The following is a 27,820-nucleotide window of genomic DNA, read 5'->3' as shown; positions in this document are numbered from 1 at the left end:
ATGAACACATGTTAAAGATTTTACTTAGTTCGTGAGGAAACAGGCAGATGTTATAAAGGGGTCAAAAGAAAATCTAAAGATCAGGAATACAGAAATGAATATGAAAATGGGGCAAAAACTATTTTTTTCTAGATGTGAGGAGTAGGAGTTATTTGAACCTCTATCAGATAGGACAGAATTTGCATGTCGCTCAATTACTTACACAGAGTTGTAAATAGCTCCATGGGAACAGACTCATATAAAGCAGAAGCGTGTGCTACAGGCAAGTCCCTCAGGTTTCCTATTGGCCATCACTTCTCCCGGGAAACCTTTCGGCAACCATCTCTGTGAATGAGGTGCCATTTCTGAGCTGTCATATTTGTCACACTGTATTTACACCCCCCACACCCCCCACACCCCCGCCGTTCACACACTCAAAACCATGAGCTTTTTGAGGCCCACACTGAGTTATTCGTTTCCCGGTGTGAACATCTGCTTTCACAGAACACAATATGCTAAGGAGGTCGTGGAAGCCACAAAATAAACATACTGCATATTAATGGAACGTCCATTTTACTCTAATATCTGGGGAAACAATTGTGTCCACACTCAATGTTTCCTTGTTTCATTGACAACTGTTTCTATTTCAAGGCCTGCAGGATACCACAGGGATACATAAATGCTCCAGAGCACTGAGCGACTATGTACCCTGAGCAAGAAACTATTTCGATACTAAGTGGCACCAGGATGCAGGGAGCTCCACGGACTCACAGAGGAAGGGGCCCAACCTAGCCAGGGCTGATGGCGGGGCCTTCGGACGTGCCAGAAACTGACCCGTCGGCCTCTCGGTCAGTCTCGGCCCTGAGCTGCTGTTTTTACAAGTCTGACGGGTGGGGAATGGGCTTCCGCCAGGAGTCACTTCGGTGTGGATGAGCAGCCACGCCAGCTCCCCGGGGGTCGAGTCCCTTGCCGTTTGTCACCTAGCCCGCTCCGAGCTCCGCCCGGCCGCGCGGCGCTCCGGCTCTGCACCGGGTCTGCCCGGAGGTGGGGCCTGTAACACGAGGCCCCGCCCCGTGACGCGAGGCCCCGCCCCCGGCCGAGCCGCGCTCCCACCCTGCGTCCCACCGGCCCCCCCGGAGGCCCCGCCCCGTGACGCGAGGCCCCGCCCCACCAGCGCCCGTTTCCAAGATGGCGGCTGCAGTTCCTGCCCGGCTGTCAGGGTGGCGGTGACGACGGGAAGCCGAGCAGGTATGTGGTCTAGGTATGTGGTGGGGTGAGAGGCCCGGCAGAAAGCTTCGGGCCGTTGGGAGGAGAAGCTCTGGGCAAAGGCTGCAGAGCCGCTGGAACAGGCAGCCGGTCCCCGGTGGAAGCGTGGACCGAGGCTCCCAGCGCCAGGCGGGGCGAACGCGAGAGGCGGGTGGGGTGGGGGGGCTGCTCCGACCGCGCGGGGCCGTCAGCCCCTGCAGAACGCTGACCACGCCCCTCCAGGTGAGCCAGCCCAGGTGCCCCTGCCCGGCTCTGCCCAGCCCTCCTCTCCCGCCTCGCCTTAGCAGTAACCTCCTGCCCGCCCCGCTAGGACTGGGGGAGGTAGAAAAGGTAGAGGACGCCTCCCCCACGCTGCGCCCCGCCGCGCCTCGGGGTGTTTGCTTGCAGCTCCCAGGTGGTCACGCTCCCTGCACCTGCGGAGCTGGCTCCCAGACACGTCAGGAATGGAAAGGAGCCTGTTTCCTGCTCCGCCCTGGGTCTCTCGAGACCGCTCCACGGTCCTGTCGTGACTGCCTCATCCCCTGGCGAAAATAACATATCCATTAGTTGCCCTGTCCCCACTCCCCAAACAGGTCAGTCCTGTTGGGGGGAGATGGTTGAGTCCGGAGTTGACCTGCAGCTGCGGGGTCGCCTGTGGGAGAGGCCAGCAGAACAGCATCTGCTCTCCCCTCTTTCCAACCACTTTCTCTCACCTTCCCTGCAGGGAAGCCAGCTTCTGCCTGATCCCGGGTCCTGCCCCGTGCGCTCGTTTGGTTACCCTTGCCCACTTTTGTTCCACCTGTCCCAGGTACGCTGTTGGAGTACTGGATGGAGCCTTTCTCTGTCCTCTGTGACATTGCCAATTTTAGATGATGCCTCACATCTCTGCTCCCCCGGGACCCCCTGCAGCCCCCATGATCTGGAAGAAGACAGTTTGAGCCGAGGTTAGTCTGTCTCATCCCCTCTAAATTGGAAGGGAGGTTTCCCAGTGGCGCCTCTGAACTGGGGGGTAGGGACGGAGAGTAGATGGCAGCAGTGTTGGGGAGGGGTGGAGGAGAGTGAAACTTGGGCTGGGAGTGACAGGTGTTAGGGCTGCTGGTGGTGACATTCTCTCTCTTCCCCTTGCGTGACCTCAACCGCGACATGTGCACGCCCTTCTGTGACTTTGCTCTTTGCCTGTTTTTCCTTTACCCTGCACCACCTCCAGCAGAGAGGGTCTCTGCTGGCTGTTCCTTTCCTGCCTGCCCCCAGAACTGTCCTCTCTCCCTCCACAGACCTCACAGCCCAGGATGTTGCGGAGGCTGCTGGAACGGCCCTGCGTGCTGGCCCTGCTCGCGGGGTCCCAGCTGGCCGTCATGATGTATCTGTCGCTGGGTGGCTTCCGCAGCCTCAGTGCCCTATTTGGCCGAGAGCAGGGGCCCACATTTGACTATTCTCACCCCCATGACGTCTACAGTAACCTCAGCCACCTGCCTGGGGCCCCTGGGGCCCCAGGTGGCCTTCCAGCTCCTCGAGGCCTGCCCTACTGTCCAGAGAGGTCCCCTTTCCTAGGTGAGTACAGAGGGAAGGAGGGGTGAAGGGAAGGCCAAGGGGTGGGGACTGGGAGTCTTGGGAAGGCAAAGGTGGCAGGGTTGGGACTTAGCCCAGGAGGCTGATGTAACTGAAGGTGGGCTGAGGCTGACATAGAGAGGACTCTGCGTTTGCAGTTTGGACTCTGGGGCTCAGCCACTACTTTCCATCGCCTGCCCTATCTGGGCTTCTTGTCTCAGACCAGAAAGTGTTCGCTTTGTAAGTGAACCCCAATTTCTTAGTGAGGCAAGTCCTTGTGTTCTCTCCACCCTTAACTGTAGCCCTCAGCCGTGAGGCAGGAGAGCTTGTGGAACCCTAAAATAAGAGGGTAGGCTGGGTAAGGAGCCTGCACCTTCCACTTTGCAGAGCTGTCCCAGTGATGGGGAACTCAAGGCTTGTGAGATTTCTGAGTGAGCCCTTGGGGGGTCACTGAACCCCCAACCAAGACTGCCAGGCCCCAGGTGATCCCAGTCCCTGGAGGTTCTCCTTTTTCCCTCGACCCTCTAATCCTTGACTTGCCATTCCTTCCCGACAGTGGGTCCTGTGTCCGTGTCCTTTAGTCCAGTGCCATCGCTGGCAGACATTGTGGAGAGGAATCCCCGGGTGGAAGCGGGGGGCCGGTACCGCCCCGCAGGGTGTGAGCCCCGCTCCCGAACGGCCATCATCGTGCCCCACCGTGCCCGGGAGCACCACCTGCGTCTACTGCTCTACCACCTGCACCCCTTCCTACAGCGCCAGCAGCTCGCTTATGGCATATACGTCATCCACCAGGTACTCCCCCCACACACACCCTATGTCTTGTAAGGAAGCTGCGAGTAAACGCCCCTCCTCTGATGTGTCCTGGGAGCTCTTTCAGACGGTCAGACTTGAATGTGGGGCATTATCTGGCACTGCCTGCCGACTTGCTAACCCTGCACTCATTCTGTTGAGGGTATTCCCACGGTTCTTGTGATCAAATCAACACTCTTGTGATTTGTCCTTTGTTGAACTTGGAATGTGACAGAGTAGGACTAAAATTGTAGCTCAGACATGTGTTCCATATGTGGCTTTAAGCAAGATGCTTGCCCCCTGAAGTGGGGCAGAGTGATGACAGGCACACATGTACATGGCACAGCTGGTGCCTGTCAGGAAGAAATGAACAGTCACATGGCAGTACAGATGCATGTGCTGTTGTTGCTCAGACATATGGTGAATGAACGAAAAATTGAAGGTAGCTTCTCTCTCTTCATTCCCTTTGCCCCGTCCCACTTTGATTTCTCCCTTTCCACTTTTATACCTCAGCCCCTCTTATCTGCGCTACACATAGCCTGGTCCCCCTCACTGTCTTTCAGGCTGGAAATGGCACATTTAACAGGGCAAAGCTGCTGAATGTTGGGGTACGAGAGGCCCTGCGTGATGAGGAGTGGGACTGCCTGTTCTTGCACGACGTGGACCTCCTGCCAGAGAACGACCATAATCTGTACGTGTGCGACCCCAGGGGCCCCCGGCACGTGGCTGTTGCCATGAACAAGTTTGGATACAGGTAGGAGGCATGAGAGGATGCTGAGACCACCACCCACAGGGGAGGCAAGCTGAAGGGATAGGGTAGGGGCATGTCCCAGACCTGTGGAACCCAAGGACCTTTCTCTCCCTAGCCTCCCGTACCCCCAGTACTTTGGAGGGGTCTCGGCGCTGACTCCTGACCAGTATCTGAAGATGAATGGCTTCCCCAATGAATACTGGGGCTGGGGTGGTGAGGATGACGACATTGCTACCAGGTCAGACTTCCTGCCACCCCCACCGCCCCCTAGCCTGGATCCCTGTCCTCTGAGGCCACCCCTGGCTGTGACCCTTTAACAGTGGCCTTAGCCCCTAGGTCCTGCCCTGTGCCCAACCTCTCCCTTAGTCCTTTGGGCCACCCAGGTCAGGCTTTGCATGCCACTCTCCATCTGTCACCCTTTAGTCTCCTAGATCATGGGATCCAGAGCTGGGAAGAGCCTAGACAGCTCAGGCCTTCCTTCTGCGAGGGTCGCATAGAGATCATTTCCTATGGGTCTGGAGCAGGAGGCACTCTTATAGCCCAGTATCATGTGTTGTCAAAGCCTGTGCCATTGGCATGTGAACTTTTCTCATGTGAAGCATTTGACCTTCAGCCTCAGCTGACCCAACTTCGTATCTGTGAATAGTGGAGCTTGATACACTGGATCCATTGCTTCCCCCCGCCTTGTGCTCTGCAATGACATCTTGTTGAATTCTTGTCTTGTGGGTAAAGCACTCAGCAACTCCTATATGCCTTCTTTCAGCACTTTCCCAGGCCATCTTCATTTTTGCTTCTGTGTCAGAGTTGGGGTTTGTTCCTTTGCCTTGTTCCACCCTTTCCTTCTCATGGAGCAGGTGGTGCAGGGCAGACAGGAGGCAGCTCAGCCCCTCTTCTAGTGAGAACCGCTGGGCTTGGGTCTGTAGCTCCATCTTGTCCTGTCCTTTAGACAAAATGGCTCCTGTCCCTGTCCCTCCCAGACTGCAAGGGCTGTTCCCAGGATCCACTCAGGGAGGAGAGGTGGGAGGTGCAAACCTGCTCTGCCAATTGCTTACAGGCCCCAGGGTACCTCGCAAGAGGCCCTGAGGGCTTGCTCGTCCTCAGCCAGTTCCTTCCTTCTGTTGGGCTTCCTCTCCCCTTCCAGGACTTGGCACTAATGAGAAATAGTTCCCTTTCTGGCCTAACTGGTAATAGGACAGAGACGGGCCGTCCCTTCCTTGCTGGCCCTGTGCACCTGTCACCAGCTTTCCTCCAGCCTGGTCCCCAAGGTGTCCTCTCTTTCTGCAGGGTCCGCCTGGCTGGCATGAAGATCTCCCGCCCCCCCACATCCGTGGGGCACTACAAGATGGTGAGGCACCGGGGAGACAAGGGCAACGAGGAGAACCCCCACAGGTAGGAGCGGAGGCAGCCGGGAAGCGGGGCTGGCCTCTGCTCTGCACTCCAGCCAGGGGACTCCCCACTGTTCCTCTCTGGGTCTTAGTCCCTAACCTCTAACCCCTAACCCTCAGATTTGACCTCCTGGTCCGCACCCAGAATTCCTGGACGCAGGATGGGATGAACTCGTTGACATACCGACTGCTGGCTCGAGAACTGCGCCCTCTCTACACTAACATCACAGCGGACATCGGAACGGACCCTCGGGGTCCCCGGACTCCTTCCGGCCCCCGTTATCCACCTGGTTCCTCCCAGGCCTTCCGTCACGAGATGCTGCAGCGCCGGCCCCCAGCCAGGCCCGGCCCCCCGCCTACTGCCAACCACACGGCCCCCCGGGGCTCACACTGACCCCTCCTTCCTGCCCCTCAATCATGAAGCTGAATCAAGAGGGCTCCTGTTCTCCCCCCCAGCTCCTCACTGCTCTTAGAGGGATGTGGGGGGTCTGACTAGTGCTGTGCTGGGGCAGGGGCCTCTCCTCACTGCTGGACTGGAGCTGGGCTCCTCTAGACCTGGGGGGCCCTCTTTCTAGGGTCACCTGCCAGGGCTATGACTGTGAATCCTGGTGTCATGATTTTATGTGATTACTCCTGGGAGCCCCCTGCCTCTGGGCCAGGAGCAGGGCTGGACCCCAAGTCCCTTCCTCTTCCATGGAGAGAAGAATGACCTGGCTTCTCCCGGGACCCCTGTGAATATTTATTCTATTTATGGCTCCCAGGAAGTGTTGGTGAAGTAAGCCTCTCCCTGGGTGCTTTCGGCCAGTGCTGAGCAGCTCCCTTTCTGGGCCTGGCTTGGGGACTGGGATTTTGATATCTTTTCTAATAAAGGACTTCGTCTTGCCTCTGCCCCTGCTTTCTGCATCCCAGGCCCCCTCCTCGCCCCTGCCCAGAGCTGACAGAACGGCCACCAAGCCGCACTCCAGCAACTTTTATTTTCATGGGTGACAGATGCCCTGCCAGCAAGGGCAGGGAGGGGTGGGGTAAGGCTTAGCTGCTGGGTTCTGAGCCCAGAACCCGGGCTGCTGCCTGCCGCCCACTCTCTATACAGTCGTTCACAGCAACCCCCTCATAGGAGGCTCCGGCCAGAGTCAGGGGTAGCCTGTGAGCAGCCAGGAATCGGGTGGCTGACTCTGGAAAGAAAGGACACGAGGAATGTTACAGCTGGTCACTCACTGCTTGGCCCTCTTCAGCCCAGCTGCTTTCCCATCGTACCCAGTTTTTTCCAGTGGCCTAGTGTATACTGGGGGATGCAGTTCTGGGGAGAGAAGAGATAACGGGAAAAGTTCATGACTGATGTCCCAGGACTGAGTGGAGGGCTGCGGGGCCTTTCTCCCAGCTCACCCTGTGCAGGTGGACCAAGCAGTGACTTGGTGGCTCCTTCAGCCCTAACTGTGTGGCAGCTGCTTCCTGTGCCTGCTGTTGGAGCATTTCCTGAGATAAGGCAGAGCCCTTGGCCTCCAGCGTCTGGAACCAGGAGCCTCCTAGCATCACCTAGGGGGAGAACGCGGCACTGAGCAGCCTGGCCGTACCCCCACCGGCCCAGACAAGCCCTTGGGAAGCCCCTCTCACAGTCACTCTGAGGCCAGGGGGGCTGCCATCCTGCTCGGGAAAAGCCACTGAGTCGTACACAATTCCCAGGACGCCTGGGTCTTCTGAGGATGGCACCAAATGTCCAAATCCCTGGAGAAGAGGGGCCTGGGTCAGCAGGGAAGGGTTGAGGCAGAGCCCTTGTCCCCCTTCCTTTGTGTCACCTGTACAGGCAGACGGGCTCGTCGGTACTGCAGGTTCACCACGGCCACAGACACTGCAGTGATGGTGCCCAGGACACGGGCCAGGGGCGCAGCGTCCGCAGGGAGCAGCCGGCTGAGCACTAGAGGGAGCAGGCAGAGCAGGTAGAGGCACTCACACTGCCGCTTCCTCATCCTTCCAGGGACTGGCCTCCCGGGATGACCAGTTTGGGGGTACAGCATGGTCCTGCTGGTCCAGAGACCTACAGCCTGCCTCACCCTGGTTGGAGAAGGGGAGGGCGGCTGCCCCATTACCTGAAGCTGGAACGGCACTAATGACATGGTCAGCCTCCAAGCTGCGGTCCCCTAGAGACACCTGACAGGATGAAAACATTTGAGATACAGACATAATGGGAAGTTTGCCTCAGCTTCCCAGGCACCCAAGTGGCAGGAGACGGAGTCCTGACCCAGGGTGAAGAGACGGAGCGACTGTGTAGTCAGCCCCCAGTCACCCTCCTATCACTCCAGGAAATGGGCCAGACGGGCCCGTGTCCACTCTGGAATGTCCAGCAGGGGTGGGTGCTCTTTTCCCTATCTCTCAGCCACTTATAAGCACGACATCTACCCACAGACTTAGGTCAATGGCTCTTGGAACAAGGTCCACAAGCCAGGCCTAGGAACGGGGGCAGCCCACACTTAAATAGTGTCTAGGGCACCAGTGAGTAACTCCAATCCTGTCAGCTGGGGCCCGGCTGCAACATTTAGGCAGAAATGGAAACTCCAACACAGGTTCATCACACTCCAGGGGGCTCTCCTACCTTCCAGTGCCCTTCTGTCTGGAGGCTGAGCCCACTGACTGGTTGGCCTCTGAGAACACTGACCCCCCTGTGAGTCAGGTGCGTGGTAAGTGCCTGGGGCAACATCTCCAGCCCTCCACGGAGTGACCACTGGCTCCAGCGCTCAGCTCGGGCCTGGCGAATGATGGCTGAGTCTGGCTGCGAGCTCTGCCCTGCACCAAGGAAGCAGAGAAGAATCACAATAGCACCCTTTGCCTCCAGCCCCTCACCCTGGCTGCCCCTAATAGATTCATCCTTGAACTAGTGCCGCCCTCACCTGCCCCCAGCAGCAGCCCCAGTAACACGGAACGATGGGTTTGCTCAGCTCGGTAGAGGCTCGGGAAGCAGGACCTGACGCTGAGCTCGCGGCTGTTGCCTGCAAATACTCCGCGGCAGAGGCTGTCCATGGCTAGAGACGCCACCTAGAGGTAGGTGAGCCTGGGACTGAGGCCCGCGCTTGGTGGGGGATGGGTAGGGTAGGGTGCGGGCTGGGACACAGTCCTCCATCACAGAAGCATGAGAAGGACGTGAAGGCATTTGCCCCCAACACCGAGTTCTGGGGACCGCTCGGTATGAACAAAAAAAGGGCATTCCCAAATGCTGCATTAGAGCCCCTCGGGGGCTCTGCAGCTGGCTTAGGAGGGGGGGGGGAATTTGGGGACTCGGGCAGTGTCACCTCAGGTCCAAGGCGGCGCTCGGCGAAACTGTGCACAGTCTCATCAGGGTCTTTGCCGCGGGGCGTGGTCAGCTCCCTCAGCCCAGCCCAGAACAGAGGCTTGGAGAAGGGAGGTGAAGGACGGAGAAGCCCCCTGCAGAGAGGAAGGGGCTGACTTACCATCCCGGCTCCAGGGGTCACTTCCATTCATTGACCCCTTTGCCTTGGAGGGCTGACAGACTGGGGACATGAGGAAATGGAAGGGATGTGAGGCTGGGGCAAAGCAGAAGGATGGGCACTAAGGAAGTGACAGTGTTACCTGAAGCCAGAGGGCAGGGCATGCAGGGCCCCACCCACATACAGGAACCTGTTCTGGGCAGCTGGATGGTCTCCGCGGACAGGTAACACTTCTGAGCCCAAGCCAAGCTCGGAAACCTGCGCTCCACCCGTCCTCAGGAAGAGGAGAAACTGAGGAACGAACCGACCACCGAATACGCTTCCTCCCGCCAACGCCGTCCTCTGACGTGTCCCCTCCCCCGCAGCCTCTCACCAGGAGCAGGGTCCGGGCTCCCAGCGCTCCCGCGGGCCGAATTCCTCGAGGTCCAAGTTCAAAGACAGCACCGTCTGGCCCTCGTACAGAACGGATCCAGCCTCCCAGACGCTCGCTGCCCTCCACCAGGACCACCTGGGGTCAAGGGAGAGAGCCCGCGGCATGGCCTCCTGCCGGGTGGGAACGGGTCTGCAGCGGCGGGGGGCGGCGCGTTCCCTCCCGCACGTGGGCACTCACCTTGGGGGCACAGGGGGCCCGGCTCAGGTAGTAACTGGCGGCCAAGCCGCTGATGCCTCCGCCCAGCACGACCACGGTGCGGCCCATTGGGAGCCTGGGGGAGAGGGGCGAGGCGGAAGGCTGAGCAGGGGCGCCCTGTCTGCAGGAACCCCGCCGCTTACTGCGTTGGGGAATCTGGGGCCGCGACGTCCCGGCCCGGAGCAGGGCTCACCCGCGAGAGGGACGAGAGGACGCGCGGCAGGAGCGGGTGGCGGGCTGAGGACTTCCCGCCGGCGCTCCGCGGGAGGGCGGGCAGGGGCCACACCCGTGCTATCTGCCCGCGCGGGGCCCGCAGCCCCCGGCGCCGCCTCCGCCCCCGGCCCTTTCGGTCCCTCGGACTCGCCGTCCAGAGGGCTCTCGCGGCTCGCGCAGGCGCAGCACTTACTGCTTCTGGATTGGTGGGTCCGGGAAGGCCCCGGATGCCACTCACCAATGAAAAGCCCGAACGGGTCGCGGAGCCGGCTGCGTGGAGCCGGAGGTTACGGGTTGGGTGCCGGGTGGGCGTGAGCGGTCGCGCCCGGCGCTGCCCTCCCCCGGGCCGGGGCGGCGAGAGCTGCGTCCCAGTCAGCGCTGCCCTGCGCCGAATCCCGGGCTCGGCGACGGTGAGACCCCGAGGGGACGGCCCCGTGCGCCTCGGCTGCAAGGAGACCGGCTGGGCACCCTGGAGGCTGGTCCGCGGGGAGGCGGCGCCACCAACAGCTCCTTGATGGTAGCAACAGCCTGGGCCTGCGGGAGCGACGGCCGCCCGGCAACGCACCCGGTGTTTGTCAACAGGGTCCTGGGGTGCCGGGGCCAGCCCGCTTCGGACGCAGAACCCGTCGCCCCAGTGCTTGCCCTCTGGTTCCGGGCTTCCCTCTTTCCTCCCGTGCAAACCTTCACCGCTTGGGCAAACTTGGCATCAAGGCATCCCAGGAAGACTCCAGCGCGGCCCAGCCCGAGCCCAAATACAGATAAGGACATCACCTTTTCTTAATAAATTTATTCACAAAAAGTGAGGCTGTGGAGGTCTGGGGGCTGTACACAGGCAGGGCCTGGGGAACTCTGTACATGGGCCGGGAGACGAGGGGACCCCCACGTGGGAGGGTGCTTGTTAATAAAAAAAATAATGGGAGCTACAACCACGCCCTCCCCCTCCCCATTAAAAAGACACAAAAATAGACGTCTCTGAGGTAAATGGGAAGCCTGGGGCTTAAGGGCGTTGCAAGGGTTTCACAGGTGCCAGGGCTTAAAGGGGGCGTCACAGGCACCGGGCTGGCTCCTGCATCAGCTGGTAGAACAGCACGTAGCCCTCACTGGATGCCACCTGGTTTTCACTGACAGGGGAGACACTAGGAGGAAGGGAGATGGGGATGCGCTTGTGGTCATTCCTGCATATTCCCTCCTGCCCACTAGGTCACCCTCACAGCATGCAGGAAGCCACGGGAGAGACCCCACCTCTCCTTTCACCAGGCACTCTGCCCTCCTGGGGCTTCATGTTGGGGGAGGTGTCCGGGCTGCAGTGGGAAGGGCAGGAGTCAGGCAGGAGGCCGTTCTCACCGAGAGTCATTGTAGACATGCCAACCAGTCTGGCACCGGCACAGGGCTGTGTAGTGGCCATAGTGGACGCTGCCCGAGTGGTTGCAAAGGGCATACAGCTGATACACAGGGCTTCCTGCAGAGGTAGAGACCCTCCGATTCTACAACCGTAGCTGTGCGCACTCCCACTCTCCTTCCCCATCCTGGTGCTCCTGAGGACTTTCCCTACCAGACGCACCGGCTTTGTCACTGGCAAAGTCCCCTAGGCTCAGTCGCTGCAGTGGGAAGTCTACACCTACGGAACTTTTCTTGATGGAGCCTCGGGAGGCAGAAAATCGGTTAAGATCTAAGCCTTGGTTAAGGAGCATTTGGAAGAGGCAGAGAGCCTCTGAGGGGGACTGAGGTCTCGATGCTGTCCACTCCCCCCCCCCCCCCCCCCCCCCCCCCACACACACGTGCAGGGAGCATGGCAGGGAAGGGTGGAGTGGCAGCTTGTCCCAAGGAAAACTCACTTCCCAAGTGTCCAGCCTCTGCAAATGTGGGGAATGAGAAAAGGGAATGGATGGAAGAAATAAGAATTTGGAGATCAGGATACGGAGCACGAGGATCCGAGGGAATCTTTGTACTGTCAACTTTTTGGTACTTCGTGTCTTCTGCTGACATCGGTCACACACCTGAAAAAATGTCACTTTAGGTTACTGTGCTTCTCACCTCGACTGGCTCTCGCCACACCCTGACCCACACCCACACCATGCTCTCCATTACTTTTGTCTTCTGGGTCACTCCCTTTTGTCCTTGGAGTATGAGGACACAACTGAGACCCCAAACAGACCCAGACACACAAGTACTGTGCCCCACACTAAGGCATCACGCAACCCCTTTGACCCATATGGTGGCCCCAGCACCTCACCCCTGCCGTACCCCTTGTGAACCCTACATACCGGGGCATTCTCCAACTCCAGCTCTTCTTCCTTGGTGAAAAGGCTGAAACAGTCCCGCAGAGACACCTTGCCCCCAGCAAACCCTTTCTGGACAGAAAGGGAACAAAGGGTCAGCGTATTCTGAATTTCCTCTTCCAGCTCTTTTCAGTCAATCCAGGCTTCAACTGTGCTCCGGAGACCCAAAGCTTCCTGCCCACACTCTAGGGTGGGTAGGGTTGGGTAACCGAACCCATATCCCATCCACCCCTGGAATCCCACCTTGGGGATGGGCAGGGACAGGTCACAAAAAACCTCGAAGGTCGTGGAGCGATACCCACAGGCCTGGCACTTGAGGCAGCTTTTCAACTGGCCCACAAACAGGTCTAGGGAGAGGCAAAGGGGCAGGAGAACAGTCACTGTGGGCACTGCGAGGCTGCCTGGGGTTCGTCTCTCACCACCCCTTTGCCCCACTCTCCCCCCACCCCACTCCTAACAAGGCCCTCACACCCTTCCCACATTGTCATCACCCAGTCATCCCCACAGCCTTGATAGCATCGCTTTTGTCCCCGAAGCACGCACCCCCTCCCCCCCGCCCATGTCCTCACAGCTGTGCCCCATGCCATACCCACAATCTTGCTGTCCTCTCGCTCCAGGTAACGCTTCCACATTAAGTTAGCGTGGTCATCGTCACTACCACAGGTCAAGGAAATGGGGAGCACCCATGAGACAGCAGGAACACTGGGCACCCCAAACACCACCGGAAGGATCCACAGAGCCCTGTACCCCACCCATACTTCAGCTTCTTCTCTAAATTTCAAGGAAGGGTCAAAGGAGTAACGCTTCAGAGGACTTTCTGGGGAAATCCAACGTGAGAAAGAGCATGCTGTCCTCCTCCTCGGGCTCCGACCCTAACGTGCCTCCGGTCAGTCACCCTCCTCCCTCAGCGGGGTGACTTGCAGCCTCCTGCCTTCCTCCCACTTCTGCACTTCTCAAACCATGTTTTGGGTTAAGGATTTCCCTGGACCCTATGTCCCCAATCTTGACCAGCTCAGTTCTGTGAAGGAAGTAGCTGCTGGTCAGCTCCTGGGGAGAAGAGGGAGGGGGCAGCCTTACCTTAACTCAGGTTCTCCTAGCAGAGCCCCTCCGCGGCGGGGTGGGGAGGGCGCTACACTGTTGGCCAGGAGTGGTGCGGCCCGGCGGCCCCGGCGATTGATTTCAAGGTGTAGCCGCTCCATGAGGAGCTTCAGGAACTCTTGGGCATCTTGCTGGCTACAGCCAGAGTATGGGCGACTGACCCCACCTGTCCATAGACACCAGCCCCTGCCCAGACCTGGGTCCCCATTCCTGCCTGAAGAACAGCTCAAGGTTCAGAACGGTGCCACGAGGGCCCCTGATTGGCCCTACCCAACACCGCCAGAGAAATCCCATACCCTCCAGCTCTCCCACCTGTATCCAGAGAAGGAGGGAACGTATTTCTGGAAGACAGCTCGGAACCGAGTAGGATTGACAGCTTCACACGAGTCAGGGTGCCACAGGGCACCAATCACATCTGCAAAGGCTATCAGGGTGGGAGTGGGGAGGGAGACTAAGGTGAGTGACCGCACAGACAAGCAAGAGACTCAGGAGGTGGGAAACACCAGGACAGCAGGCACTGGGGGTGACAACTGCCAGATGTGGGGGTTGGGGGCACCAGCATGGGCATTTGGGTCTGCAAGGAGTTAGGGAAAAGAGGATGGGGGGGCAGGAGTCGATGCCCACCTTCAGTGAGCTCTTGGGCTCGGCCCCCTCCGGGCACCTCTTGCCGGAAGTCCCTCCGCAGACAGAAGTCCCGAAGAGGCCGAGTGCTGCTCAAACACTGCAGCACAGCGTTGAGGAAGCACTGGGGAGCAGACACACTGCCATCATCCCTCCAGACCTGTGCCCAGGAAGGGCTTCTGTGCCCTCCTTCCCCGGGCCTTCCCCCAGTCAGCAAATTCCCCGCCCCCAGCACCAGTCACCTTCCTGTTAGAGAGGAAGGACAGGAGAATGGCTCTCACCGTGTTCCCCAGATTTCGGAGGCCAATATGACCAGAGCCGAGAAGCAGTGTGTGGGGAGCCTGGAAGGTCAGAGGACAGTCAGAAGGTTGCCCTATGTCTCAACTAGCACTTCAACGTTTCAACAGCATGCTGCCCGCTGCCGCCCCCAGGCCATACTTCACTCCCAAACTCCACCCTCTTTCCCTCACTGGGTACTGGGGTCTCCCTACCTCACTGGCCATGAGCAGGAAGCCCATCACAGCTGAGTGTAGCACGGACTCAGCCAGGGCTGTCCCACCTGTTCCCCACTTACTCCTCTGCCCAGCTAGCCGGCGCTGCAGCTCCTGGGGCAACTCTCCAAGCACTGGCATGGCTGCCCAGCTGCTCCCCACTCCCACCTTGCTGCCTCCAAGGCCCCCTCCCGCCCCCGTGGCCCCTTCCTACACCCTCTCCTGGTGGCTCCAAACACAATCAGCCTAGCTCTCTTGGCTCTGGAAATGGCAACCACAGCTCAGGTGTTCTGAGCTTGCCCCTTTCAGCCCTAGAGACTAATTAGGCCTAGGAGGTGTCCTGGGAGAGAAGGTGCAGCCAGGGAAAGTAAGGGCCTGGGGACCCAAAGGAGAATTCCAAACAGTTGGGTCAATTTCCTGGGGACTGAAGTGGCCTCGCATGCTGAGGAGTCACAGACAACCCTGCGATGGTCCTTCAGTAGGGGACAGGACAGCAAGTGCTGTAACGAAGGGTTGAGAAAGGGACATGGGAAAAGGGGACAAGAAACCCATATGGTGGCAAGAAAGCCAGACGCGTGGAGGAACACAACAATGCAAGGCCACGTGTGCTGGCAAGTCCTCACCATCTTGTCATCGGAGTAGAAAGGCTCGGGGCGCCGGGCAGATATCACATGGAAGGTGCCGTGGGAAGTAGGGGGCTCTGTCCGTATGCTGAGCAAGGCTGGGGGCCCAGGAAAGCCCCCGAGGCGGCGGAGAGAGGTGCTCCGTCTCAAAGCAGGGGGCTCAGGCCGGAGCACCAAGCGGCTTAGTGCAGCCCCTAGCTCTCCAGTGCCTCGATGCCCTCCCAAGGCAGTTCCCATTGGACGCAAGTCTCCGCTGCTCACAGACTTGGAACGAGCTAGGCTGGTCCTGGACAGGAGAGGAGGGGCCACAGTTGGGGGTGGTGAGCCAGGCAGGGGGACTCCATGATCTGCCCGAAGGGGGCCTCTGGGACGAGATCCTGAGGTCCGTCCCCGTCCCAGCTCCAGCTTCTTGAGCCGTTCCTCAGGTGGACCTGGCCGGGGAGGCAGAGGTCGTAACAGGGGGTTCGGCCCAGGAACTGGGTTTCGGCTCTCCTTGCTGTGGGCCCCGGGGGCAAATGGTAGTTTGGATCCCACTCGGGGCTGGACATTAACAGGTGGCTCTCGGGTCCGGCCCAGGCGGTGCTCAGAGGCCTGGGGCATTGTGGACACCACAGGCTGGACCTGGGAGGGGAAGAGAGGGTCAGCATGTGAGTACGGAGGGAGGTGGGAACCTGAGCCACCATACTAGCTTCTACTTGCAGAGCCAGTACCTAACATAATGTTTGACACAAAGCAATACTTAGTATTGAGTAACTAAATGAAGGGATGATAGCAGCCCTCTGCCGTGACTCTTTCTACATTCCTTATGTCCTTCCTGCAGAATACAGCTTTGCTGGAAAGCCAATGATAGCCTCTATCTCTGATGTCTTCATAATCTGACACTCGTGACAAGCACCCCCATACCTGGTAGTCAAGCGGGATGTGCCCTGCGTCACTTAGGACCCAGGTCCTGCGAGTGTAACAGCCCAAAAGACGGCGTGCCATGCTCAACCCCTGCCCCTCCGGGCAGCAAGTGAAGCCGACTACACGGGTGACTTGCGAACGACTCCCTCCCCCACCCTAGAGCTCCAGCGTGGTGCAGGGGTTCAGGGGCAGCGGAGGGGAGGGAGGACGAACAACAATTTCTGCGCCCGCCCCCCACCCAAGCGGGGCTTCAGCTGGGTCCGCCCCCCTCGAGGGCAGAAAGGCCGAGGCCGCTGATTGGCCAGGAGTCCGGCGGTGCATTCCCCACGGCCCACGGATGCTGTCCCTCCAGCTCAGTTCGCACAGGCCTGCCGGGTCCCCCGTGCCTCTGCCTTTGTGGAGGGAGTCCTCCCGCGTCCGGGGAAGTCTTCCCTCGGACCCCCACGCCATAGCGCCGCGGCCCGTACCTGTCCCCCGGTGAGGCGGCGGGGGAGGCCAGCCGGAGCCAGGCCCCAGCTCAGGGCCACCCCCCACTGCCCCCGTGAAGCACCCCTGCGGGCCCGGCTGCAGCTTCAGCCGCAGCTATCGCCCAGGTCGCTCCCGCCGCCGGGGCCGCCGCCATCTTTGCCGGTCTCACGGGCCACCGGCCGCCGGCTTCACCGTCGCTCACGGCGCCTGCGCAGCCACTTTCGGAACCCACCGCCTGCTTCCTCGGCGCTTGCGTGAGCCCGCCCCCTTGGCTCCGCCGCCGCCGCCGCCGCCGCCGCCGCCGCCATGGAAACGCAGCCAACTTGAGGACTGCCAGTTCCCAGCCCTGCCCAGAATTGTCTTCCAACGATTGCTGCAGACCAACTCCCTGGAGTATAGGTCCCGTCACCCTATCCTGCCGCCCATAGGGATGTGGATCTGACAACTGCAATGTGACCTCCAGGCTTGCAGCAGATCCCTCCCAGGGCGCTGGGGTCCAGCACTCCACGTAGGGATGGCAATGCCCTGCGGGGTGTGAATGCTGGCCAGCAGCACTGTCCCTCAAGCACCACGCAGGCCAAAGCAGGAGGCTCCCTGCTAAAGGACAGGAGGGTCTCAGCAGCAGGGAGAGCAGTCAAGGTTTTTCCTTTCATTCCCCAGCTCCCTCCCAAACTAATGTACCTGTATGTGTGCCTTGGGCCTTGGCTTGCTCACCTCTGTTACCAACCACCAAGGAGCACCACAGACTACCAGAGGAAGCAGCATTTATTGATGAGTTATCTCCAGAAACCAAAAAGACTACGCACCCACTTTCAGTCACCCCCATCCCTCCAGGATCTCACATGGCTCCACCGGGGAAGAGGTATAAACTGCCTTTTGTTTTTCCAAAACCTCAGTCTTTCCCCTCTCTGTGTAGCCAAACTTAGAAATTCAGTAGTAATACTGTTTTTCTTTCCCCAGCAATGCTGGAAACTTGGTACTGCTGCAGCTACTTAGTAATTGTGGGTGAAGGGGTGTGAGGGAAGCAGTTACTTGAGTAAGAAGAGGGGCACAGGAAGACAGGCGCTAGTGTTATCAAAGGTCCCTGTGTGCGGCCCCAGTAGCTTGATCCTTCATTGGTTGCATTTCTCTTTATGCTGAATTACGCCTTTCTGAATCAAATCGGGGATTTCCACTGCCAGCCATGGACCCAGCTGTAACACAAGGAAGACCCTGTGAGATTACTATCACCCAGTCAATGTCTCTTGTTTCAGCAGCTCCTTCCTAGGGAGATTTTCAGGGAACATGCCCAAAAGAAAATACTTCTCTTGTTGACTCTCAGTTACTTTCTTATACTGCTCAGGACCTGGCCTACTTACCCCCTTACCCCCCGCCCCATATACTTATACCAAATACCCCAAACTTACCCCCAGAGCCATGAGATGAGCTAGTCCAAACTTGGGCACATTCCTGGCCCACAAAGGCTTAAAGTGATCAGTTAGGCATATTTTGCCACCCCTATGAGAGGGACAAGAGATAAGAAGGTGTTGACATGCAAGATTTACCATAAAGCAAGCAGCCTCTTGGGAGCACAGGGTCAGATGAGCACTTCGCCAGGCTCAGCAGGAGGCCTGGAGCCCTCTAGGCCAGCAGACTCAGAAAATTCCTGCCTCCCAGTTCTTTTCTAAGCCCTTCTTTGACCCTTTCCATCTCCTATTCAGTCCTACCTGTACATCTTGGCTGTTTTTCCATCCAGTTCAGGGACTGCAATTTCTGGAGCAGTAGTGGGATATGTGATAGGAATCTGGAGGAATTATAAAGCCTTAATAAAACAGAATCAGGATAGAAAGGAACTCATGTCATCAGACACACACACACATTTCTTGGTTGAATTAAAGTGTTTGGCAAGCTCCCCAAGGCGCATATGCACACCAGGACTCGGGACTTGGAGATTGGTAACTGTAAACTATGCTTGAGGTTCTGTAAACTATGCTTGCTTCAAACCTCAGCTTTCCACTCCCATTTAAAGCTTTCTTTGGTCCTTCCAAGAAAGGTTAGCTTGTTAACAATCATGTTATGCCTCCCCTTCTCCCAACCTCCATATTTCCTACTCCATCATACTCACGTCAAATTCTATGTCAAACTCATATTTGAGGAGATCGTGGATGTACCAGCATTTCCCAAACCATCTGTAACAAAGACCAAACCTCAGTCCAGTTTGTCCATCCTTATACTCAAATGACATTGGCTTGGCCTAGGTGACCAGCCTGGAAGACTCATGGGATGGGAACTGGGAAAGTCTGGAGCTGTGGGAGTGGACACGGCTAATATGAAGCAGGAAAGGCTGGCAGTGAGCTTTGAGACACCAAAATGCTCAAGACGTGTGATAGCCCCATCCCCATACCTCACAAGAGGGTCTGCCTACCTACCGAGTCCCTTCCTTGTTGGACTCCAGTCGGAACCAATCATTGTCCGCATTCTTGTTGTTCTCCACATACTAAAAGCAGAGAATTAGGTCTTTGAGAGGGAAGTTGGGGCCAAGGACAGACCCCTTTCCCTCAAAAGAAAAGTGTGTGATTACTTTCTCTCTTAGTATGTTTACCCAACTTTTTTGACATAAGCAAAGCTAAAGACAAAGCTACATTGATAAGCACGGGACTTGCCCAGAGCAGAGAATAGAAAGCTTGGGTTCCACTATATTTAGCACAAAAGATTTGATGATATAGCCTGGGTCTCATTTCTGACAGTGTCAGCTCGCAGCCTACAACTCATTTCATGGGGTACCCCCGCCCTGAGAACCTCACAGTCCTGCTTTTGACTAGCACCCACATGCTGATGACTTCCAAATCTTTCTCTGTTTTTTTGGAGGGCAGTGTCACTGGCCCTCATATGTGGGATCCGAACCAGGGCCCTCTGGATCCCAAGCCAGTTCTTAACCATCGCGCCCCTCGGCCGGCCCTCTTTCTCTTTAATCCAGACCTTTTCTCACTTCAGCTTCAGACTGCAGTATCCAACTGTATATTGAAACTTCTACCTTCGTTTCACAGGTACCCCAAACTCCGCCATTCCCCTGGTCCTTCAGACCTGTTTGTCCACTGCATCAATCTCAGGCAGCAGTATTAGCTTCATTCAGCCACCGACCACCTGGGAGTCATTCTCGACCCTCCCTCCCCTTTACTGTCCCTCGAGTCCTTCACAGTGTCCTGACGATTTCACCTTCTGAATATTCTTCAGATCTACCTCTCCTCTCTATTCTCACTATGGCTGCCGAGCTTGGATCACCTTTTTCTTTCACCTGGATTAATGACAGTTTCCTAACTTGTCTCCTACGGTAAATCTTTTCCCTGTCAATTCTATTTTCCTCTTCTACTGCCACTGCGATTGATCTAAACTCAACTCTGACCATGTTATTTCTCAGTTTAAAACCCTTTAAAGGTATCTCCAAAGCCTCCAAGATCACACTCAAGTGCTCAAACCTCTCTCTCAAGACTTGCCTACTACTCCCTGCCACACATTTGATGCTGTGGCAACCTCTGAACTGCTTAGGTTTCTTCATACACATCGTGGCATTTCTGGCTCCTATTCCTTTGCTCATGTGTCGCTTTTGCCTTGAATGTCCGTCTCTTACCCTCATTTTTATTGGGCTAACTTATGTTTACCGTTTAAGTCTCAGCTCAAGCACTGCCTCTTCCAGGAAGCCTTCCCTAACCAGACCCAAGTGGGTTAGGAATCTGTCCTCCTGCTTCAAAACATCCAGCAGTTTCTCGGCCTCCCTGTCGGTCCCTCCTCCACTTAAACAATGTATTATAACGACTGCTTCTGTCCACCTCAGTATGCTCCACTTTATTCGCCTTTGGATCCCCTTTCTTGGTACCAGATGTACAGTAATTGTTTTTTTAGTGAATGAACGCATGCGGCAGGATAGCTACTGGCCTTTGAAACAGGCACCGCAAGGAAGACAAACTTCCTTCTCCTTACACAGAAGGGAGATTAGCTGAGAGGATGGTTCGTTCCTGTGAGCTCAGTTCCTCAGCTCTCTACAACTAACACTTACTTGAATTTTCAGCTTTAATGTGTGTTCCTCCCTCAGGAAGAGGAAAGGAGGGAGCAGAGAGATGTGGTCCGGGCCTTAGGGCCGCAGGGACTTCTTTTGACCGCCTCCCCTACATCGTGGCGAGCAAGCACCTGGAGCCAGAGGGACACGTCACCTTCCGGGGAGGCGTATCCCTAAAACTGCTTTCAGCCAGAAAGCGTGGTCACACTGTGGCTCCTAACGCGAGCCTTTTCTGCCTGCTCTGCAGCATCCCCAAGTTCCCCAACCCCTCAATTCTCCAATTGCTATGAATTTGGGAATTAAACTTTAAAACCGGAAGCGGCTTCCAGACGGAGCCTATTCCTAAGGACACCGGGTTGCCCGCCACCCTTTTGCGACACGGTCGGCCTCAGTAGCACAACTGACCCGAATAAGAGATTGATATTCCTCCTTGAGTCGCTGCACCCACAACTCCCGATCTCGAGGTCCGGCGTTAGTCTTCAGCACCGGGATCTCTGACACAACACGCCGGGTGGCCTCGTCCGCCATCTTGGACAAGGGCGCAAAGAGAAACACGGAAGTGGTTTTACCTGTCGTTTACATTCAGAGCGCCGCCATCTTTACTATGGGAAGACGGGGAGTTGGGCTGCCTTAAGACTTCCTTGAAAGCGATCTTTATTTTCTAGCAGCGAAGACAAATTTGTCATCTGGTCACCTGCTTGTGGGTACAACGGGAAGAACAGAATGAAAACGGATTGCTCGGCCCTGAATATGGCAACTATCAGTAAAACCCCGCAGACTGCTCAAAGCGTGACTTCCGCTCATGCTCAGAGACATGATCTCAGAAAACTCTTCCGGGCACCTCCCCAAATTTGGAGAGTGGTTAGAATTTCAAGTTGTTCCAGACACTGTTCCGGGTAGTCGGTCTAAAACGCCTGATTGACATGTTTTCGCTTCGAATAAGCGTCCTCAGCTTTTATGTAATGGGCCCGAGGCCAGTGCAGTCATCCAATAGAAGGGTATTATTGAACTCCCAATAATTCCTGGATACCTTGGAGAATCAAAGTGTAATATACAACTTCGGCCCTGAAGAATTAACACAATCGAATTAGAAAATGCTTAAGTGCCAAAGGAGTTTAGAGGTCCCAAGAAGACATGCCTTCATCTAGCCTAGGCATTTTTTGGTCTGGAATGAACCCATCTAGGAAGAAATCATGTCTCTATCTTAATTTTTTTTTTTAGGTTTTCTTTTATTTCTTTCTTTTTTTTAAAATTGGGGAATTGGGGAGGGGAACATTGTGCTTTTCCAGGACCTATCAGCTCCAACTCCAGGCACAGCTTTCAGTCTTAGTTGCTGGTGGGTATTGTCCACCATCCCATGTAGGAGTCGAACTGGCAACACTGCTGCTAAGAGCACACGCTCTCACCATCTCAGCGGCAGCTCAGCTCAGGTGCAGCTCACTGGCCCATGTGGGAATCGAACTGGCGTCCTTTTTGTTCAGAGCTCATGCTCTTAACCAACTGAGCTACTCGGCTGGCCCTATATCTTAATTTCTAATGGCTGAAACCTCTGGTACAATGTTGAAAAATGTATTGAGAGCAGACATTCTTGTCTTGTTCTGATTTTAGTGGGGAAAGTATTGTCTTTCTTCATTAAGTATGATGTTAGCTGTAGGGTTTTCATAGATGTCCTTTAAAAGGGTAAGAAGTTCCCTTCTATTCTCGATGTTGAGGGTTTTAATGAATGGATGCTGGGGTTTTTTCCAAATGCTTTTTTGTGCTCATTGAGATGATGTGGTTTTAGTCTTTAAATTGGCATGTTATGTATGTACGTATTTCTTTAAAATATTGGGTATTGGAAAAGGCCGAAGCAAAGCTTTTTAGTATCTCACTGGAGATCTCTCTCCTGGGGAAATGTTTATTCCCTTTTGGGTGTAGGCACTGTGGTGTGGTGGAGTGCAGGCATTTGGAATGAGGCTTTGCAATTGTCATGATTTTGGAGATGTGAGAGGGAGAAATAGTGACACGTAGGCCAAAGGATACAAGCTTTCACTTATAAGAATAAATTCTGAGGATCACATGTACAGCATGGTGACTATAGTTCATGAGAGTGTTGTATATTTGAAAGTTGCTGAGAGTAGATCTTAAGCATTCTCACCATAAAAAAGAGTTAATTACATGCCACCACATATGTTTTTCAAATCACATGTATATCAACTTGTCTATTCACAGGGCATTACCCCACTGTTTTCGTTATTGTAGCTTTCTAATACATTTTTATATCTGGTGGGCTAGCTTTTATTTATTACTTTGCTTTTTCAGGATTTTCCTTTCAATTCTTATTTTAACATGTGAACTTTAAAATAAGCTTTTTTATATATATCTTAATGATATTTTAACCTAGATCATATTACATTTATAGACAATTCTGGGAAATTAACATCATTGTATGTTCCCTCTACCCAAGAACATAATGTTATTTTCCATTTGTTCAAGTTTCTTTTATGTGGGCATTATTTTAAAATTTTATTCATACAGATCATGCACATTCTTAAGGTTATTACTAGACATTTTATGTTGCTATTGGGTCTTTTCTTTGATTTTATTTTTAACTTACTGTCTATATAAAGGTTATTTCTGGATGCTATTTTCCCCCCACTTTACTAAATTGTTATTATTTGTGATAATTTTTAAGCTGATTCTCAGAAGTTATCTAGGTAAACAAGCTATCATGCGATAATGATAAGTAAATTATTTTTGCTATATAAAAACAAAAATAGCTAAAGCTTGGAAGACAAGATGAAGAAATTAGGTAATGTGAGGAATTACGAAAAAAAATTTTTGTTACTTATAAGTTCATTAATGACTAAATAAAATAGTAACAGGATTCTTAGCATTTTAAATGAGTTCAGGGCTGGAACACATCTTCTAGAAATCAGAAGTATTATGTAAGTGAAATTGTGTCCCCTGTAGGTAATCTGAGGAACTCATAATATGGCAAATGTCCATAAAATTCCCCAAGAGGGAAATTTCAGATGGTAAATTCTGGAAAATAAAAAAGATTATTGATTCTTCATAACATTATAGAACAGCTATTGAAGAGTGATTTATGAGCGAGAGAAAAAAAAAAGCCGTGACCCCCAGATGTTTAGTGGCTCTTCCTGATGTGACTCAGTCTCGAAGGTGTCAGATCTTTCTTGCCTCCTGTCCTTTTGCAGGCGTCCTCTCAGCCTAGGACACCTCCCCATTCTCTGCCAGATGGCAGGCTCCTTCCTGCTCTTTAGGTCTCAGCTTCCATGACCGCTCTTCAAAGAGAAGCTTTCCCTGACCATTCATTTTCTGTCACAGTATTCTGTTATTTTCTCCACAGCACCCATCTCAACTTAAAATATTTTCTTTCCTTAGTGTCTGTCTTCCCATGTAAACAGTGAGCACCATGTAGTCATGTCTATTTTGTTCACCAATGTGTATCCGATATATGCCTGTCACAGAACCTGACATTAGTAAACGCTTAACATGTATTTATTGAGAATGACTCAATGACTTTCGTCGCCAGTGTTACTCGATTAATAATCTAGGAGAACATTACAGAGACAGTATATCTTGATTTCAGGAAAAATGTGCTTCCTGATAAGTTCTTTGAAAAAGACAGAGAATTGGCAAAAATATAGGAGCTTTTTTTTTTTTTTTAAGACTTTATTGGGGAATCGGGGAAGGGAAACAAAGTTGCTGTCCTTTTGTTCTTCAGTCTAGTTGTGGAGAACGTTGCTTCACTGGCCCATGTTGGTATTATCATTGTGCTCTTCCCGGGTGAGGCAGTCGCTTGCTGGCCATTGGACGGCTGCTCACGAAAGCGTACGCCAGCTGCCGGCCAGCCCCACTGCAGCCTACACTGTCACGGGTGACTCAAACGCCATCATGGGTGACTCACAGCAGCCCAGCTCCAGGTCCAGCTGTTGTTCACCATCTTAGCTGCAGGGGGCACAGCGTCGCTGGCCTTCATATGTGGGATCTGAACCAGGACCCTGCTGCTCAGAGCTGGCGTCTCAAGCCAACTCCTAACCAACGCACCACTCGGCCGGCCCTAAGAACATTTTTATTTGATTGAACAATCAACCAAAGAAGAATTGATTAATTCTCTAATTAGCTGGTGGGGTTGGTGAGACAGGGCTGTATTTTGTCATGGCCCACAGGATGACCAATGACTTAGAAAAAGTCATCCCCACGGGGGCAGCAGAGAGCAGTCACAAAGAACCTGAATTTCTGAAACCTGGTGAAAATTGTTATCTATGTTAGGTAACATGTATCGAGCACTTACAGTGAGCTAGGCCCCATGTTAACATCTCATGTATATTATTTAATATAACTATTAAAACAATGACCTACAACGTGTGTGTTATATTTCCCCCTTTTACAGATGAGAAAATAAGCTTGGAGAAGTTAAGGAACTTGCCCAAAGTCTTATTAGTGAGCGTCAGAGCTGGTGAATGAAGGAAACAGCTGAAGGAGCATTTTGGACAGCAGATCATTAATTTCCAGTGACTGACTGGGGTCCCTACTCTTTTATTCAGAAATCAGGGGACACTGGAATTCTAGCTACGGGATGACGGCAAGGCTGAAACTCAACTGAAATTAGGAGCCAGTATGATGCCTGGGTGAACATGAGTGACTGGAGCAGCTTGGAGTTCATGGGGAACCAGGAACTGGAGAGGGCTGTCAGAACAGCAAGTGAGTGTCGGGTCAAGTGCAAGAGTCAAGCCCAGCCAGGGACACGGGGATCAGAGTGGGCATGGAAGAGTTAAGAGAATACTTGGGGAAATAGGTTGCTAACAGGGTCTGGACTTTTATAAGGGAACATCTGGTTTGAAAAGATCTTAATTCTGGCAGGGCTGGGGAACAGCATGGACTGGGACAAGCAGCCTTAATAGAGTCTTCAGATCAAGGACAAGAGACCTGCTATACTTTGAATTGGTACTACCATGGACCTAGAATATAAATATTTAGTAGGGACATGGTAGCTATCTGAAGGGCTGACATGTAATTATGACGCTGACCCAAAGAGAAAAAATAGGACCAATAAGTGGAAGTTACAAAGAGGTCGATTTTCCTCAGTACAGAAAAAAGGGCCTTCTCATCACAGAATTACAGTGCGTTCAGATCTGTTTCATAGGACAGTGGAAACACCATGTGAAAGGTAGCTGGAGGGTGTCAACTTGGAGTCCAGTGAAGTAGAGACGACTGTGGGAGTAGAGTATGCTGAGAAGCAGAAAAGGGTGGGAACCAGGGTCCAGCTGAAAGAGCCAATCTTTGAAAGTTGGAGGGATGTTTTCTCAGCTGAGGCTCCATGGAAGAGACGGGAACTTACGTAAAGGAAAAGATGTGAAAGGCGGGGGACTCTGAGTAACAAGCGAACCCTACACAGGTTCTCAATCTTCTCAGTGGAGTTTTCTCAAGTTTTTGATTCTGTGACAATCATCACCCAGTTTTTATTCTTCCTCATTGGCTGTTCCTTTTCAAAGATTCTCCAAAGGCCCCTCTTCTCTTGTGCTTTAAGTGACGGAATTCCCCAGAGCACTTTTCTTAGAGCACTGCTGCTCTCCGGCGAGCTTATCCAAATCGATGGCTTCAGCAAGCATTGAAATGGTCATGATTCAGAATTTCTGGCTGACACATCACCAGAGTTTTTAAAAAGTAGTTTTGTATAAAAGCAATATATGTGTATAGTAAAACAAATTCAAACAGTAAAGTTGGATCTAAAATAAAAAAGTGAGTTTCATCCCTCCCACGCCCACTCTTCATGGTTCATTGTTTAATGCCTGTGTAAATCTGCCACACGTATCGTTCTGCAGTTCTTTTTTTTTCCTTTTCATGTATTATTCTATGTTTCGATATATCCCAGCTGCCATCAGGACATCTCCGTCTGGCTCCTTTCTTTGGCACTTGCCCTCATGCTGCAACCCACTGTTAGTCTCTTTGCAGTTAATGCCATGAAGAAACTGTCTTTATATCTATACACTGTGCCTTTGCAGCCGCTCAATGACCTCAACCTGGTTTTTAACCCACCATCTCTCTGAAACAGCTCTCTCCAAAACTACTAAATGACTTCCTTGTTGCGAAATCCAATGGGCACATTTTAGTCAGCATCTTACCTGACCGGTTTCCTTCATGCTTCTCTCCTGTTTCTTTCTTTCCTTTCTGTTTGCCCCCACCTCAGTGTCCTCTTTTTGGCTTTCTTCCCTTATCTCATCCCGACGTGCAGGCATTCCTGTCTCGAGGCCATTTTATTCACTCCCATGGCTTCAACGACCATCTGTACTCACGCGCGCGCACCCACCTACCAGCCCTCTCTTTTAGGTTCCCAGCCCACACTAATATTCCATTGTCTACTGAGTATCTCACAGGCGCCTAAAACTAATTCCCTCCCCCAAAACAAAATATGGCATCATTATTCCCCAACTGCCCAAGTCAGAACACTGGGCAATGTCTTGGATTTCTCCCTCTGCCTCATGCCCATTTCCGACCTATTTTCCCCATGCGCACCTCCCTTCTACAGGACAGAGCCTGGGCTCAGAGCTTCTCAACTGTTCTCCTTGCCTCTAACTCTGTCTCCTCCAGTCCATTCTCCCCACTACAAACACAGATCCCATGTGTTTTTGTTCACACTTCGGTTAAGACTCTTTTTCAACGCCTGCCCATCGCTCTTAGGATAAATCAACGCATTTACAAGGTCTTGTGTAGTCTGGTCCCCCGCGTCTCAGACCTCATCTATTACCTCTTTTAACCACACCAGGCGGCTGGCAGCTCCAGAGCGTACCGGGCCCCGACCCCCAATTCCCAACAGTCCAGGATTCAGCACAGGATACTTCCTTCAGGAAACGGGTGCTCACAAGCAGGCTGTCAGCGTGAAATCCGAAGGCATCGGCGCAGCGCGTCCTGCTCCGGACCCAGGTGCGAGGCACGCCCGGGTTACCAGGAAGCTCAGAGCAAAGGTCAAGTACAAATTCCGAACCTTCCCCAAGTTCGCAGGCAAGCCGACCGGTCGTGTTCCGCCGTCACGCGTCCTGGCCGCCAGTCCGTCTGTCGGTGGGTCTGCACGTCTTCACAGCCAGCTCTGGCGCCACCCACGTGTCCACACTCACGGAGGCACTGTCTCCCCGGGGCCGCCGTCCGCCCAGAAACACCGGCGTTGCCAGCTTGCCCCAGAGCAAGATGGCGGCCAACCACTGCTGTCGCCGCCCGAGAGAAGCTGTCCCCGCCCCGAGTCACGCCGCTGCCAGGCTGCCCTCACCCAGCATGGCTGCGCGGCCATGCCTCACTCGGCCCCGAAGCCGCCACGAGCCGGCCAAGTTC

At 54.3% G+C, this 27,820-nt stretch overlaps 4 protein-coding genes across 13 annotated transcripts; 1 reads left to right on the top strand and 3 right to left on the bottom strand.

The window, feature by feature from the left end:
* Nucleotides 1–1,140: 1,140 nt before the first annotated feature.
* B4GALT3 (beta-1,4-galactosyltransferase 3) lies at nucleotides 1,141–6,580 on the top strand. The gene is made up of 8 exons (XM_019633091.1): nucleotides 1,141–1,227; nucleotides 2,033–2,168; nucleotides 2,499–2,775; nucleotides 3,329–3,564; nucleotides 4,125–4,315; nucleotides 4,428–4,550; nucleotides 5,597–5,701; nucleotides 5,818–6,580. Exons 3-8 carry the CDS (start codon nucleotides 2,514–2,516, stop codon nucleotides 6,089–6,091), a joined length of 1,191 nt encoding a protein of 396 aa, XP_019488636.1. The 5' UTR covers nucleotides 1,141–1,227; nucleotides 2,033–2,168; nucleotides 2,499–2,513; the 3' UTR covers nucleotides 6,092–6,580.
* A 72-nt stretch (nucleotides 6,581–6,652) lies between these two features.
* PPOX (protoporphyrinogen oxidase) lies at nucleotides 6,653–10,126 on the bottom strand. 3 transcript variants are annotated; one of them, XM_019633131.1, is made up of 13 exons: nucleotides 9,956–10,126; nucleotides 9,745–9,838; nucleotides 9,508–9,642; nucleotides 9,277–9,407; nucleotides 8,979–9,111; nucleotides 8,580–8,724; nucleotides 8,285–8,475; nucleotides 7,782–7,842; nucleotides 7,491–7,609; nucleotides 7,309–7,419; nucleotides 7,081–7,230; nucleotides 6,952–6,994; nucleotides 6,653–6,869 (listed from the first exon to the last, which is right to left on the bottom strand). In XM_019633131.1, exons 2-13 carry the CDS (start codon nucleotides 9,829–9,831, stop codon nucleotides 6,727–6,729), a joined length of 1,449 nt encoding a protein of 482 aa, XP_019488676.1. In that variant the 5' UTR covers nucleotides 9,832–9,838; nucleotides 9,956–10,126; the 3' UTR covers nucleotides 6,653–6,726. The 3 variants fall into 3 exon arrangements, with proteins under 3 accessions (XP_019488676.1, XP_019488677.1, XP_019488678.1); XM_019633132.1 differs by having other exon boundaries at nucleotides 9,277–9,392; nucleotides 9,956–10,125; XM_019633133.1 differs by lacking the exon at nucleotides 6,952–6,994 and having other exon boundaries at nucleotides 6,744–6,869.
* A 126-nt stretch (nucleotides 10,127–10,252) lies between these two features.
* Nucleotides 10,253–16,669, bottom strand: USP21 (ubiquitin specific peptidase 21). 6 transcript variants are annotated; one of them, XM_019633127.1, is made up of 13 exons: nucleotides 16,458–16,665; nucleotides 15,088–15,708; nucleotides 14,255–14,314; nucleotides 13,977–14,097; nucleotides 13,665–13,776; nucleotides 13,332–13,487; nucleotides 12,844–13,025; nucleotides 12,498–12,601; nucleotides 12,240–12,326; nucleotides 11,894–11,972; nucleotides 11,528–11,644; nucleotides 11,320–11,434; nucleotides 10,253–11,111 (listed from the first exon to the last, which is right to left on the bottom strand). In XM_019633127.1, the coding sequence occupies exons 2-13, from the start codon at nucleotides 15,685–15,687 to the stop codon at nucleotides 11,021–11,023; spliced, it is 1,824 nt and encodes a 607-aa protein (XP_019488672.1). In that variant the 5' UTR covers nucleotides 15,688–15,708; nucleotides 16,458–16,665; the 3' UTR covers nucleotides 10,253–11,020. The 6 variants fall into 6 exon arrangements, 4 of the variants coding, with proteins under 4 accessions (XP_019488672.1, XP_019488673.1, XP_019488674.1 ...); XM_019633128.1 differs by having other exon boundaries at nucleotides 11,537–11,644; nucleotides 16,458–16,664; XM_019633129.1 differs by having other exon boundaries at nucleotides 12,844–12,908; nucleotides 16,458–16,664.
* A 536-nt stretch (nucleotides 16,670–17,205) lies between these two features.
* UFC1 (ubiquitin-fold modifier conjugating enzyme 1) lies at nucleotides 17,206–27,703 on the bottom strand. 3 transcript variants are annotated; one of them, XM_019633124.1, is made up of 7 exons: nucleotides 27,243–27,703; nucleotides 20,897–21,019; nucleotides 18,867–18,934; nucleotides 18,563–18,626; nucleotides 18,165–18,241; nucleotides 17,865–17,955; nucleotides 17,206–17,651 (listed from the first exon to the last, which is right to left on the bottom strand). In XM_019633124.1, exons 2-7 carry the CDS (start codon nucleotides 21,017–21,019, stop codon nucleotides 17,571–17,573), a joined length of 504 nt encoding a protein of 167 aa, XP_019488669.1. In that variant the 5' UTR covers nucleotides 27,243–27,703; the 3' UTR covers nucleotides 17,206–17,570. The 3 variants fall into 3 exon arrangements, with proteins under 3 accessions (XP_019488669.1, XP_019488668.1, XP_019488667.1); XM_019633123.1 differs by lacking the exon at nucleotides 27,243–27,703 and adding an exon at nucleotides 21,186–21,287; XM_019633122.1 differs by lacking the exon at nucleotides 27,243–27,703 and having other exon boundaries at nucleotides 20,897–21,290.
* Nucleotides 27,704–27,820: the final 117 nt, after the last annotated feature.

This window comes from Hipposideros armiger, unplaced genomic scaffold, assembly GCF_001890085.2.
Source record: "Hipposideros armiger isolate ML-2016 unplaced genomic scaffold, ASM189008v1 scaffold_1240, whole genome shotgun sequence".
In the NCBI taxonomy this organism is placed as follows: domain Eukaryota; kingdom Metazoa; phylum Chordata; class Mammalia; order Chiroptera; family Hipposideridae; genus Hipposideros; species Hipposideros armiger.
This window is presented reverse-complemented; position numbering and strand designations above follow the sequence as displayed.

Coding starts and splice junctions, on each gene's coding strand:
- PPOX (XM_019633131.1), bottom strand. CDS start 9,831: ATGGGCCGCACCGTGGTCGTGCTGGGCGGAGGCATCAGCGGCTTGGCC. Junction 9,643..9,744: donor GGGCCCCCTGTGCCCCCAAG/GTGAGTGCCCAC, acceptor CCTTGACCCCAG/GTGGTCCTGGTGGAGGGCAG. Junction 7,420..7,490: donor GAGCCCGTCTGCCTGTACAG/GTGACACAAAGG, acceptor CCTCTTCTCCAG/GGATTTGGACATTTGGTGCC.
- USP21 (XM_019633127.1), bottom strand. CDS start 15,687: ATGCCCCAGGCCTCTGAGCACCGCCTGGGCCGGACCCGAGAGCCACCT. Junction 14,315..15,087: donor TCTACTCCGATGACAAGATG/GTGAGGACTTGC, acceptor CTGACCTTCCAG/GCTCCCCACACACTGCTTCT. Junction 11,973..12,239: donor TGGAGTTGGAGAATGCCCCG/GTATGTAGGGTT, acceptor ACATTTTTTCAG/GTGTGTGACCGATGTCAGCA.
- B4GALT3 (XM_019633091.1), top strand. CDS start 2,514: ATGTTGCGGAGGCTGCTGGAACGGCCCTGCGTGCTGGCCCTGCTCGCG. Junction 2,776..3,328: donor AGAGAGGTCCCCTTTCCTAG/GTGAGTACAGAG, acceptor CCTTCCCGACAG/TGGGTCCTGTGTCCGTGTCC. Junction 4,551..5,596: donor GATGACGACATTGCTACCAG/GTCAGACTTCCT, acceptor CTCTTTCTGCAG/GGTCCGCCTGGCTGGCATGA.
- UFC1 (XM_019633124.1), bottom strand. CDS start 21,019: ATGGCGGACGAGGCCACCCGGCGTGTTGTGTCAGAGATCCCGGTGCTG. Junction 17,956..18,164: donor AAAACAGCCAAGATGTACAG/GTAGGACTGAAT, acceptor TCCCTCTCATAG/GGGTGGCAAAATATGCCTAA. Junction 17,652..17,864: donor CTCATCTCATGGCTCTGGGG/GTAAGTTTGGGG, acceptor CTTGTGTTACAG/CTGGGTCCATGGCTGGCAGT.